Source organism: Macaca thibetana, chromosome 7, assembly GCF_024542745.1.
Source record: "Macaca thibetana thibetana isolate TM-01 chromosome 7, ASM2454274v1, whole genome shotgun sequence".
NCBI classification, from domain to species: Eukaryota; Metazoa; Chordata; class Mammalia; order Primates; family Cercopithecidae; genus Macaca; species Macaca thibetana.
In genome coordinates, this window is record NC_065584.1 from 114,310,761 (window position 1) to 114,324,668 (window position 13,908).

The window sequence follows — 13,908 nt, forward strand, 5'->3', positions numbered from 1 at the left end:
CACCCTGCAAGAAGCTCATAGAAATGCTCTGCCTGGAAGCATGGGTGCATCAATGAGCCGAAGGACAAGCAGTAGGGCTGGAGAGTGGATGAGGCTACAGGGCAGGGGTGGGCTGGTCAGCATATGCCTGGGGGCTGCACAGTGTGTCCAGACAGGAAGGGGAAGCCAGACAGCAAGGGGAGGCAGGGATGACAAGATCTGACTTGTCTGGGAGCTCTCTCCTCCTGCCTGCTCCTCCTCCCACATTGCCCCTTTCAGTGGCCACACGGCGGAGTGTGCCTTCCCCTTCACGATGCACGCCTCTTCTGGTCTTTCTGTTTCCTGGGGCTTTACTTTGACCCTTGCAGTTTCACTGCTTTCCTTCTTCAGCTGTGATCACTAGTGTCCCCAGAGCGCCCTGTGGTCTCCCTCCCACCCTTCTTGCCCTAGATAAGGGAGCTGATTTCCCCTTTCTTGACTCCAAGCTGGGCTCCTGCCTATTCTGACCAACAGAAGGTGAAGAAGGGCTGTTGCAGGACTCCCACACCCAGTCCTTAAGAGTACCAGCAGCCTATCCTTCCTTCCTGTCAGAGCACTGCTGGCCACCAAGCTGGGGGACACCAAGCCTTGTGGAAAAGGCCCAGAAGGGGTGGGTGCACAGCTCCCGGCTGAATGGCTGAGCTTCCCACCAGGGTCGGCATCCCCACCGGCTCAGCCCAGTCCTGCGCCGCTGTGGAAGTGCACCCCTCAGCACGCCGGCCCAGTGGAGCCCCAGCCCACGGCTGTGCCCAATGCCACGTGAAACGGACAACCAGCCACATGGGCCTGGACAGCCCATGACATCATAAGGAATAATCTGAGTTGTCTGCTTCAAGTCACTCGGTTCTGAGTAGTTTGTTCTGCAGCAATAGACAAGTGTCTATGAGTGACTTAAATATTCTCTGAAATCTATTCATTCCACATTGGGTTCATGTGGACCTGCGGGCCACATATTTAGCAGTTACTTCAAAAAGAAAGTCCTACATTCCATTTCTCAGGAAAACGAAAGCAGAAAATGAAGCAACCTCTACATCCTCCATGATGAAGCCTGGCGGACGTGGTCTACATCCACCATGGGAAAGAGGAACGAGCAGGATCCTTCAGTAGAGCTCAAGAGATGTGCGAATGACGGGGTTCCGCACCGGCAGCTGGGCCGGGTGTGTGGAGGGGGGATCGTTTCTGAGGGCCTGGATCCTGGTAACGTTTGTCAGGCAGGGACTGTTAGGTCTTTGCTCCTTGAAATTCAATTACAACTTGGAAATTCCTCATTAGCCAGAGCATTTGGAATCATCAAACATTTTACATTTTGGAATTAAAGATCCTACACATAGGCCATATAAACTGCCTCCTGTAACCGTATTAATAAGATTCCACCAACATAGTATACATATAATATGGTAGGGCTCTCTCTCTCTCTCTCCCTCTCTCTCTCTCTCTCTCTATATATATATATATATAAATAAATATTTGGAGATAGCACCTAACTCTGTCACCCAGGTTGGCATGAGTGATACAATCAAAGCTCACTGCTGGGCTCAAGGGATCCTTCTACCTCAGCCTCCTGAGTACCTGGCACCACAGGTACAGGCCACCATGCCCGGCTAATTCTGTGGTTGTTGTTGTTAAGGATGGGGATCTCACCACATTGCCCAGGTTGAATGTCATAAAATTTATTCTTGATTTCAAACTTAAAAAATCTGAATTGAGAAATGAAAAGTATTGATTATTTTTTTCTAAATTGTTACATTACCATCTTGCTCTAAGAGCAGGAATCCTCATCCTTCTGCCTGTAAACACAGAACTGCCTTTATGGAATGTGTGTTCTTTTCCGTTTGCCAGACTAAGTGTGCTGCACACCTCCACGGAGTGATCCTCCAACCTGTGAAGCTGGCACTTCCCCCATTTTTCAAAGGAGAAATTGGAGACTCAAAGGTTACACGGACTATAAATATTACAGCTAAAATTAACACTTAGACGTCTTCAACCCTGACCCTTTGCCCTCAAAAAGTCAGACACAATGCCCTCATTATGGACTGAGTTGCATCCCCCTCAAACTCACATGTTGAAATCCTAACACCTGGTGCCTCAGAGTGCGACTCTACTTGAAGACAGAACCTTTAAAAAGGTAATTAAAGTAAAAGGGGGTCATGAGCGTGGGGCCCTACTCCAATTCGACTGGAGTGCTTACAGGAAGAGGAGACTAGGGCACAGACAGGGATAAGGGAAGGTCACGTGAACCCAGTGAGCTGGCAGCCATCTACCAGCCAAGGAGAGAGGCTCAGAAAAAGCCAGCCCTGACAACACCTTCACTCAGACTTCTGGCCTCCACAATTGTGACAGGGTAACTTCTATTGCTTAAGCCTCCGAGTCTGTAGCACTTTGTTATAGCAGCCTCAGCAAACTAATACAGCCCCCCGAGAAATAGAAGACCCAAAGTCCAGGCCTGGAAAGGTGTGTGTTTGATCCATCAACAGGGGACCACTTACCCCTATTTTAGACATTTTTCAAAGCTCAGTTGTCTGAACTAATTTAAGAAGCAGAAAAGTGGCAGCAAATGAGAAGAAGATACTCTTTAACAGGCCCAACGATTCAAGTGAAATGTGGTCCCCAACAGCAAAGACAGGGGCAGAATGAAAAGTCAGTACAAGAAATGGCATCGTCCAGCCTTCTGGAAGTAGCCATGTAGGACAACACATTGCTTGTCCAGCAGGATCACTGAGTGACCATCGAGGGCAATTTGGTCACGCCGTTCCCTGCATCAGGAAATCCTGGGCTTCCTTATTCATTCAGTTGGGGCCAAAGGAAACAACTTGCTTTTCATGATGTAATTTATGAGATCTGAGACCTTATTAGTAAGAAATGTTCTGGGATCCCTTATTTGACTATGCAGTTTAACAAGAAATTTTACTGCTTCTAGAAACTTACCCTGCCTAAATAATTGCCTTTTAGGCATCTGGTCTGCAAGTCAGACTACCTTGGTTTACCAACGTGTCCCTTATTTCCTGACCTCAGGAGAAAGACTATTAGAACACAGGTATGTACCCTGCAGGGGACATTTCTGCATGCAGCTAGAGATGACAGTCCTCCAGCTCATCTGCAACCATCTCTGCCCCAGAACTCTCCAATGCACGATGGGGAACACAGATGAGGATGTGGGTCCAAACTGTGGGCTCCAGCAGTGCGTCCCATAAGCCAGCACTTTCTGCTGTTGGTCATAACTGCTGCCATTCAGAGAACAAAGGTACTGCCTTACGCAAGAATACTCCATGTGCCAAGATGCACAGAAACAACTCTAGGCCCCGAGAACACACAACTTCATGGGCATCTTAGGCAGCAGGCTAGCCAGGGTGTGCACGTGTGCATGCCAAACCAGGGAACGCCGGCTGAGGGGGACAGAGCTGCTTCTCAAAGGCCTGGTCACTTGGAAAGTCGTGTAGGCAGCAGTGGCCCCAGATCATAGATGACATATCTAGCATTTCTGTGAAATATTCAAATATACTTGATAGCTACATGTATACAAGCATAAAAGCATTTTTTTTCCTTGCTCAATATACTTACCTGTTATAGAGAAGAATGTCTGGTTTCCAAATCTGGCCATCTGGGAAACGAACAGTCTTCACCCCTGGATATTCTGACACATTCCACTGTAAATAGTGATCTGTCCAAGACTGACACACACAATGACATTAGCAGCACTTCACTTCCTTGGCTACTAATATTTCTTATAAGCAATTGATAGGTAAGTGCAAAGCCAAAGAGAATTCCAGACATTTATTATAACTGAATTGCTATTTATAAAACATAATGAAAATGGGAATTCAATAATCCCTTCCAAAATGACTGTGAAGAGCATAAAACTCACATTTAAGGTTCTGCTGTCACCATGAACACATTCAAATGGTATCATTAAAGTGAATTCCAACCCTCTGGATGTCCCCGAGCCTTCTCCTGCAGTGGATGGGTTACTTCTAGCCAAATGAATAACTGTTTTGCCTTCAAAGTTTTCACTGTGAGAATACTTCGAAAAAAGAAATTCACTTATTTCCACTGGAATAAGAACCGGACTGGAAAAATGTGGAATATTTATTTCCAAAAAGCAATACTGTGCAGTTGCATGGGAACCTCTCAGAATTTCTAAAGGAATGTTTTCAGATTTGAATTTTTATTTTGTCACAGGGATAGTGCTTCTGACACCCGACAATGCAAATCCTGAGCCCTGATGGTGAAACACAGAGTCAGGACGAAAGGAGGCAGATGAAGACTCAGGAAGCACTCACACAAGCTCGCGGCCAGGCCTTAATTGAGGTTATCTAGTGACCTTGTCAGAGGAATACCCATGTCTGGGGTCTTCCCTCCCAGGATCAGGTGCTAAACAGCCTTTCCTGGAGCCCACAAGCTCTGCAGAGGATGCTCGGGTGGGATCCCACCTGCAGCTGCCACATAATTAGCACCACCCCACAGGAGGCTCAGTGCTGACAAGTGTGAACTCAGAAGCTCCTATAATTGCACCATTATCCTGTATTCTGTCCGCCTGGTACCACCCACGCTCTGGAGCTCAGGCTTTCCAAGATCTGAAAAGGTATGTGGTGCACCACCCCGACCTGGGACCAGGGTGACTCCTCACAATCAAACACATGGTAATTTCTGCAGCAAAACATGCCTATTTGCACGGAGACAAATAAATGCCTTAATTGCACATACATTTCAATTTGATTTTAGACCAAAACAGTTTGATGCAAAGTTACGAAAACAACATTAAAGGAGGGGAACATTTTTTCCAAGCTGCTGAGATTTGGAAATTGCAGATGAGGGGCTGTGGAGCTAGAGCTACTGATACTGACAACAAGGGAGTCAAAGGGCATATCCCAGACCAACTATCCTCTGAGGAGGGCGGGCAGCATCCAGAAAGATGGTCCCAGCTCTGGATCTAATCCTACATCAGAGGAGAGGAACTATCCAGATGAGTGACATCATTTTGCAGCCAGGGACCTCCAGGAAAGAGGAAGTGTTCACGGGTGATGTGCAGAAGTATCATCTGGGGCATTCAGGATCAACAGCTGCCTGCTGGGCTCTCTAATGAGATGGAAGTGGTCTGGGAGGGGACAGGAGGGGCGCACTCAGGAAGGGTGGGTCTTGTCCTAACTGTCTTCCAGGAATGCCTGGGCACCAACCAAGCCACGCTTCCTGCAGCTCGCTCCGACTTGACACCTCTGCCCTGTGCTTCCCTTCATTTCTCTCCCTTGTCCTGGGCATGAGGCCCTTCCACAGCCAACACCTGTGCTTTCTGTGCCACAGTTTTGCATCTCATCCTGGGATGCTTCTCTGGGTTGGTCACTAATTATCAAAAAGCCAGTCAAGTTCACCGTTATTACCATACAGGTCAGGGCCACAAGGTTCCATGAACAGGCCTGGAAAGTGGGCATGGTGGACCAAGGCACTTCTCTCCTTCTCCCCTGCCTGCCGAATGATGGCTAGAGAGGGGGAGGGGAGACAGGAAATGGGAATGGGGATGGGAGTGCCTGGTTGGTCAAACCCAGACCTCTTCCAAGGCACAGCCAGAGTTGCACACTGCCTCCCCACACTCCACACACCCCACTGCGTGAACCATGGGCTCATCCCCTCCCTGGCCAGATCACAGCCTTTATGCTAGTCCAGTGTCCTGTGTATGTCCAGACTCACCATAGTTCAGAGGGGGTCAGAGTGAGGACTGCTCCCATTTACAAGAGGAGGCCAGGGTTCAGGAAACTAGGATGTTTTAGTCAGTCACTGGGTCAGGGCTTACCTGTGTTACTTGACTTTAAGCAAACTGATCTCTGGGCTCTACCAGAGATGGTTCTTCTGGCTCAGTCTCCCTGATGCTGCTGCCCATCTGCTGTTTTCCCTTGCCCCAAACCAGGCTGACCATTGTGTCAGAGGCATGTAAACCAGGGAAACTCCATCTCAAATAGCAGCTGGGTAAAACAGGCTCAAACCTCCTACGGGGCTGCATGCCCAGATGGTTAGGCATTCTAAGTCAAGGGACGAAATAGGAGGTCAGCACAAGATACAGGACATAAAGACCCTGCTGATAAAACAGGTTGCAGTAAAGAAGCCGGCTGAATCCCACCAAAACCAAGACAGCCACGAGAGTGACCTCCGGTCATCCTCACGGCTACATTCCTACCAGCTCCATGACAGTTTAGAAATACCAAGGCAACATCAGGAAGTTACCCTATATGGTCTAACAAAGGGAGGCATGAATAATCCAACCCTTGTTCAGCACATCATCACGAAATAACCATAAAAATGGGCAACCAGCAGCCTTCGGGGCTGCTCTCTCTGTGGAGTAGCCATTCTTTCATTCCTCTACTTTCTTAATAAACTTGCTTTCACTTTACAGACTTGCCCTGAATTCTTTCTCACACGAGATCCAAGAACCTTCTCTTGGGGTCTGGATCAGGACCCTTTTCAGGTAACAGTAATGGCAGAAAAGGTCGGGGGGAGCTGCAGAAAGCATCCGAATCAGACAGACCTGGGTTTGTACCAAGGCTCTGGCAGAGACTAGTGGTGCGAGGTTGTTCAGATAAATCATTGTCTCTGGACTGCAGTTTCCTCGTATGTACCCTGCCTCACAGGATGAGATAAGATAATGTGTGCAGCAGCAGATTAAAGTCATGTGGCCCTGGTAGGCAAGTGATGAATGACGGTGTAAGAAAAGAGAGAGATTTCCCCACTTTACAAAATCCTGCTGGACTTGGGAGCTGTAATAACAGTCATAACGTAGCTGCGGCCAAAGGTGGGGAAGAGTGAGTGCCAACGAGGACAGGGAACCTCAGGCTGTGTGCCCTGGAGCCCAGGTCCACACTCTTGAGCCCAGGGGGCCCACCAGTGACCCCCACAGGCTCCGATGAAGGTTTCCTAAGAATGGATATAGAATAAGGCCCTATAAACAACAAACTTCTAGAAAAAGGTGGTTCTCTGAAAGCACTTGGTTCCTAGGTCCCTCGGGAACAGGGGGCAACAGGCAAAATCTTTGTAGACAGCACCTGGCATGTTTTCCACAGAGTGGGGATCTGAAAAGAAGCATCATTGAACCTAGACTCCCAGACCATTGCATTTAGAGGAGTGTGTGCTCTTCCTTCTCTCCCTCTTTCTGTGAGATTCCTTCTCATTAAATCTTCAAAAGAAGAGTGTGTGGAGTTGTGAGGGGACACAGAAGGGAGGAAGGGGCCATTGATCGAAAAGGCACCGCGGGAATCCCAATTATTCCATGGCCCTGGCACCTGGGCCCCATGTGCACTGCTTCGAGCCCACAGGAAACTCTAAACGTGTGTGGATGCTAGCGGCATGGAAGCATTGAGGGAGGGTGGAGGAGGGGAAAGGGATGAGAGAGGGGAAGGGAGGGAGGAAAAAGGAAAGTTACCTTTCATTAAAAAAAATACATTATGGTATAAGAAGAAGATAGATTTGGTTTTCCCGGCACAGAGCTTCTAAAGCCCTGGGAATTTCCTGAGTGAGAGGAGTGTCTTTTGTGATTCATACAGAGCCCCTTCTGACCATGCCTGAGGCCTGAGTTTACACTGATGAGGTGACTTAGAGTTGGGCACCTAGATAGCTTTCATGGGGGCTGGTCACCTAGTGACTGGAGGAAGGAGCTTTCCATCCACTGCACTCACAGCTCTGGGGAGGGGTGAGAAAGGGGCTGGAGACAGGATTATAAACACTCTTGGTCAGCACATCCACTTGCGGGGAGGGTGGCGCTGGGGAGAAGTTACTGCGGCTCCGTACACCTTTCCAGCCACCACGCCCCGCCCTCTGCGTCCTTCCACTTGGTGGTTCCTGAGCGCATCCTTCAGAATAAACCAATAAACGTTAAGTCATGGGTTTTCTTCTTCCCGAGTTTCATGTTGCTGAATTCCTGTTCTGAAACTCTGAATTCACGTAAGCTTTTCTCCAGGGTATTTTATAGAAGTAGATATTAAATATTTATTTAATGAATATATTTTTCTTTATAAATATACTAGTTTGTGTATTACATACAATTTTATTAAATAAGCCAAGTATTTTCCTGAGCTGTGAGCCATCTTAGAAAGTTATTGAACCTGGGGGAGAAGGGTAGGGGAACCCTCGAATTTTCAGTCACCTGGTAGACGTTGTGGGTAGCCTGGGTACCCCATTTGCAGCTGGTATCTGAAGTGAGACTGAGTCCTTTAACCTGTGGGATCTGATGCGAACTCCAGGTAGATAGTGTGAAAAATAAATCAAACTGGTGGACCCCCAGCTGCTGTTGGAAAATTGGTTGTTGGTGCCAGAAAAGACATCGCATGTTTGATGTCAGAAAACACTTATCTTTTCTAAATTCTTCCCGTCTATTATTTTGACAGAGGAGGAAAGCAGCCTTCTTTCCAGCCCCCTGATCCTGACACTTTTTTCTCTTGGTGAGACGTAATGATTGAAACATCGCTCTTCACCCTGAGATGCTGTCGCGGCCCTAAGCAAGCCGCTAGCTGGCTTGTCTGTGAACAGGAAGCACGGCATTTCCATGTGTCAGAGATCAAGTGATAATGAATGCAGAAATTAAAAAGGTAAACATTTTAGAAAAAATAATGGCTTAAAATCTCATCTATGGTGTGAATGCTATTAGTACCATAATTAGAATTAGGAGGTTAAAGTCAGAGAACGACCCAGGAAGGCTGGGACATCAAATGCCAGAAGAATGGTCACGACTGCAAAATGAGAAGACAGATATTTTAAAAGCAAATGGAAGTCTCTGGATGGTTCAAATGTCTCTTCAGAAACTGAAATGGCTTCTGTCATTTCTTCTCATAGATTAAATCAGATTCCATCTGACAAGCCTCCCAAAAGATAAAAACTAATCTGCAGAGAAAACCGGCTGCAGAGGAGCCGGCTGCTTCCTCCTAGGAACATGAAGAGGTAAACAGAGAGGCCAAGCCTCCTTCTACTCCCTCACGTTTCTGAATGATCAAAATCAAGGGCAACTGGGAGAAAGAACAACAAAACCAACACACTGGAGGTCAGGGAGAGATTTTTCATTTTTTTACTTTTCTGCCTTTTCCATTTTTAATGCATAGAAAATGTATCATTTGCAGAGTTTAAATACCCTAGAGAAAAGATTACGTGGATTCAGATTTTCAGGACAGGAATTCAGCAACGTGAAACTCGGGAGGAGAAAAATCCACTGCTAGAGCCGTTTTTGTGGGTCTCCACCCCTGGCCCATATTTGCACCCCTCTCAGAACCCTGGCCCTGAGAGCCTTCAGTATCCAGCTTCACTTGCGCGTGTCCATTATCGTGCTGGGTCAAGTCAGGTTGGTCCCCAGCCAGGGAACACAAGAACAGCAATCAATGGAAGGTTGCTTAGAAGTGGCCCCTGGGCAGCATCCAAGCTTGCTCTGGTGACTCCTGAGTTCCTCATGTCCACGCTGTGGGTATGAACAGGAATGCCAGGGCTTCCAGACTGAAACACTGGGTGGGGGCGGGGGCAGAGAGACACAGGCATTGGCTAGTTGACTGTTAAGGTTTGTTTTAAACCCAGGATTCTTATGAGCCCTTAAAAATTCAGTTGGGAGGCAGTGTTAAAACTGCTAGATCCTCCTCTTCCTCCTCCTCCTGCGTTTTTCCTCCTCCTCCTCCACCACCTCCATTTTTCCTCCACCTCCTACTCCATTTTTCCTCCTCCTTCTCCTCCTCTTTTCCTTTTTTCTTCCTCCTCTTTTCCTCCTCCTTTCATCCTTCTCCTTTTTCCTCCTGCTCTTTTCCTTCTTCTTCTCCTCTGCCTCCTTCTTCTAAACGTGTTAATTACACAGCCTGATCATAAATGGCTTAAAGGTAGAAACTGGGTTATATATTTCTAGGTTCCCTCACCTGGCCCAGTTTAATACCTTCCACAGAGTAGATTGCTTCAAAAGAGGAGGTGAGTTAAAAGGTGAGTTTTCAAACAAATGAAGCTGCAGATGCTTCTGCAAATGTAAGCCTTAATTAAAAATTAGCTGTGCTTGAAATAAACTTAGAGGTCTCTGGTGACACCCTCTGAAGCAAGGATGTTTATTTATGGAGCATCTGAATTCAATACTGGAAGTAATAATCCAGTTACATTTTTCTTGGAAACCACCATCCTTTAAATAAAATTGCCAAATCATATACATTGCTGAAGACCAGTCACTTACTGAGGGCTAAGGAAGATAGGCGCCAGAGAGAGAGACCTCTCCATAACATGCATTTCTCTCTGTAAGAAAAAGGTCAATAGCAGCGTTGTTCCTGAGAGGGCATGGCAAATGTCCAACTTTAATTAAAGAGGGAAGCACCTGCCTCATTCCCCGAAGCCTGACCTTGCACACACAGTATGAAAGTGGGGCACGGCTGTTCAGGAAATGGCTTTATGTTGTGTCACACTACCTAAGCACCTCAAGGTTCACCCTGAGTTTCTGCTTCATTCTCTCATTCAGCAAAAGTTCTTTGGCGCCCGCTACAGGTGAGACAGTAAGCTTGGGGCTGTGGGTACAGCAGTGACTGAAGGCACCTGGAGCGCTGTCCCCACCGCGCACACATTCTAACGGTGAGGAAGACTCAGAACCAATGAGCAGATAGACGAGTGACCACAAAGTGGGTTAGATGGTGAGAAGCCTTTGGGAGAAAAATATAACAGGATAAAGAGAACACAGTGGGCTGGAGGTGGAGGGGAGGGTTTGGGACAGTACATTGGAGCTCAGGGAAGACCTCAATGAAGAGGTGACCTTTAGGAAGAGACCAGTGAGAAGTAAGGGGGAAATCAAGTGGTTCTTAGGGACGAGTCTTCCTGGCAGGGAGAGTAGCCAGTGCAAAGGCCCTGAGGGGGGCACGTGCTCGGGTGACATGTGTGTCACCCAACAAGTGGGCAGTGAGCACAGCCAGGAAGCAAAGGATAGAGGGGAGGGGAGAAGAAAAAGGAGCCAGGCAAGGAGGGAATTGAATCCAAGGCCACTTCGAGGATTTCAGTTCCTATGCTGTCCAGGGAGACAGGAGCCCCTGGAGGGAGCTGTGCCAAGAAGCTATATGCCGGCTGCTATGTTGAGGACCGACACCACCAGAAGAGGCAACACTGATGCGGAAGGCTGGATGGGGACTCCTAATAATGGAGGTGAGAGATGACGCCCATGTAGACCAGGGTGAAAGTATCATGGCTGAGGCTGTAGTTAGATCCTGGATCGGTTTTGCATGTCAAGCTGCCAGGATTTGTTGATGTATCAGAGGTGAGATGTGTGAGACAAGAGTTAAAGGTTTTTGGTTTGAGCCAATGGATCCATGGCTTTAACATTTATTCAAATGAAAAGTCTGTGGGGAGGGACAAAAGCGAGAATGACCCACGGACACTATTTTGATGCTACAGGCAGCAAGGACAATCATTAATGCCGGGCTCTCAGCAGGGGCCAGGAGATGAGCCTGTCCATGGGAAGAAGGGCTGGGCCTTCCAGGAGAGCACAGATCATGTGTGTCCTGCGCAAAAGGAGGGAAGCTAGAGTAGGTGGCAAAGGCAAGGGCAGGGATGCGCTCACTGAAGTATGCTGCTTTAAATCCTGCAGGGGAGTCTCTCAAGGGCTCTCACCTGACTAACGTTAGGTTCTGCAGGGGACTCACATGTAGCTATGGGTGCACCTTGTACTCCTAGCAATGGCTTTAAGCAGATTCATTTTCTTTTCTTTTCTTTTTTTGAGACTGAGTCTTGCTCTGTTCCCCAGGCTGGAGTGCAGTGGTGTAATCTCAGTTCACTGCAACCTCTGCCTTCTGGGTTCAAGAGATTCTCCTGCCTCAGCCTCCTGAGTAGCTGGGATTACAGGTCTGCACCACCACACCTGGCTAAGTTTTGTATTTTTCGTAGAGACGGGGTTTCACCATGTTGGCCAGGCTGGATGCAGATCCATTTTCTATTCCTCAACTCCACATGTATTTGCAGGATAACTCACCTGCCCAAGAACCACCTGGGACTATCCTTTGCCTCCATTTTTACTTCTCCCTTTCCACTTGACAAAGAGGGGCACATTTCTCTTATCTTACCTCAACTCCCATCTTGGGACACTGACCCAAGAACCAAACAAAGGATCGATTCAAGTATCAGCCTCTGTGTCTGTGTGAATTACCTTACAAATTGGGTGGCAAACACTTTCAAAGGTCCGGTGGGTTTTAATTCTTTTAATTCTTTGTTTTCAACAAAACTGAAGGAGAAACTAATCAAGCTGTCAGCTGATACATTTGATGAAAACTACATTATTTTTGGCATATAATCTAGAAGAAGTACAAAGATTGAGTAACATTGCTTTAACAAAGTGGCTTTCATGTCCAACTACTCATGTTACTACACCTAGTTAAAAAACAGCAACAGAATTGATGTGAAAACTATTATTTCTCCATTCAAGTAATAATAAGTCATCTGGGGATACATGAACTAATTTAAAACAAACTCATCTTGGGCAGATATAAATTGCCAACAAAAATTTATGTTTTATAATTACTTAAAAATTTAATTTATGTCATTTTGATGAATTATAATACCAATAACAACAGCAAACTTAAATCAATCCAAAAGAAACAAAATTTAATACTTATGGTGTAAAGGAATAATTCTTGTGTAAATATTTACATTTGAAAAAACCAAGGCACAGTGATTAATAAAAGACTTTCGGCCCAGCATGGTGGCTCATGCCTGTAATCCCAGCACTTTGGGAGGCCGAGGTGGGTGGATCACCTGAAGTCAGGAGTTCAAGACCAGCCTGGCCAACATGAAGAAACCCTGTCTCTACTAAAAAATACAAAAACTAGCCGGGCGCGGTGGTGCATGCCTGTAATTCCAGCTACTTGGGAGGCTGAGGCAGGAGAATCACTTGAACCTGGGAGGCAGAGGTTGCAGTAAGCCAAGATTGCGCCACTCTACTGCACTCCAGCCTGGATGACAGAACAAGACTCTGTCTCAAAAAAAAAAAAAAAAAAGAGAGAGAGACTTTCAAACATAAAACTATATTACATTAGGATAAAATTCCCTATAGAAAGCAGAATAGAAATGCATTCGCAAAGAAAAAAGGGACTATGTTAAACATCTGACAGTTTTAAAAAAGGCTTGTTCATATGGTGTTTGAATGAGATGGGCACCAAATTATTATGCTATTTTGATTCCATTTAACATAGAGACTGACCGTTCCATTTTTCAGTGTCAATATTTACAATTAGATGTTAAGTGGCATCATTTGCAATTAATTAAATTTAGGTTAGTATTGCAGATGTCAAGTTAAAAATCTACAAATGATAGGCAGCATTTCAAGATTCTTACAAGCATCACTAGAGCAGAGTACAAGGGCCTCTGGTTTAGGAACACTCCACCTGATTCAAACATGCAGCTCTGGAGGCCACAGAGGGCAGGGCTGGAACTCCTAAGTCCTGGGGACTGGCTATGGTGCAGGTTGTGGACATCTACATGCAGCCCTGTATCTTCTTACTTGTCTTGCCTGAAGTGCTTCTGAAGTGTCCCCACATTACCCTGTCCTATGTGCTGAGCTTGTGCATGTGTTGAGCACTGCAGACTGTAGTGTCATACACCCAACATTCATTATTGGCAGCTGTGGAGTTGGTGTGACAGCCATGGTTATGTTTTTTTTTTCTAAACAGGACCTCTCAGAAGCAAGCATCTCAGGTATCAGGACAAAAATCTTGGGTGCAAGATCTTGCAGGCCCATGGGTGAGATTGTCATTCTCTTAACTTACCATTTGCAGCCAAATGTTGGTGGTTAAAACTTGGTTCTTCTCATCCTTAAAAAAAAAAAAAAAAAGCAGCAGCATAAATATGATATGGTTTACAAAAGAAAGAATGAGACAATTATTCACGTGGGGATCTGACTGTTGGGATCATTATGTGTGGAAATTAGAA

The 13,908-nt window shown here is 46.5% G+C and overlaps 1 protein-coding gene across 1 annotated transcript in view; it reads right to left on the reverse strand.

Annotated features, from left to right (window-relative positions):
• The window catches only part of CHRNA7 (cholinergic receptor nicotinic alpha 7 subunit), an 880,272-nt gene that overhangs the window by 58,230 nt on the left and 808,134 nt on the right, over positions 1-13,908 (reverse strand). Inside the window, exons 4-5 of the mRNA XM_050795837.1 lie at positions 13,746-13,790; positions 3,577-3,686 (exon numbers count right to left, since the gene is read on the reverse strand). Of these exons, the coding sequence (XP_050651794.1) occupies positions 3,577-3,686; positions 13,746-13,790 (155 nt within the window). The remainder of the gene's footprint in view (positions 1-3,576; positions 3,687-13,745; positions 13,791-13,908) is intronic.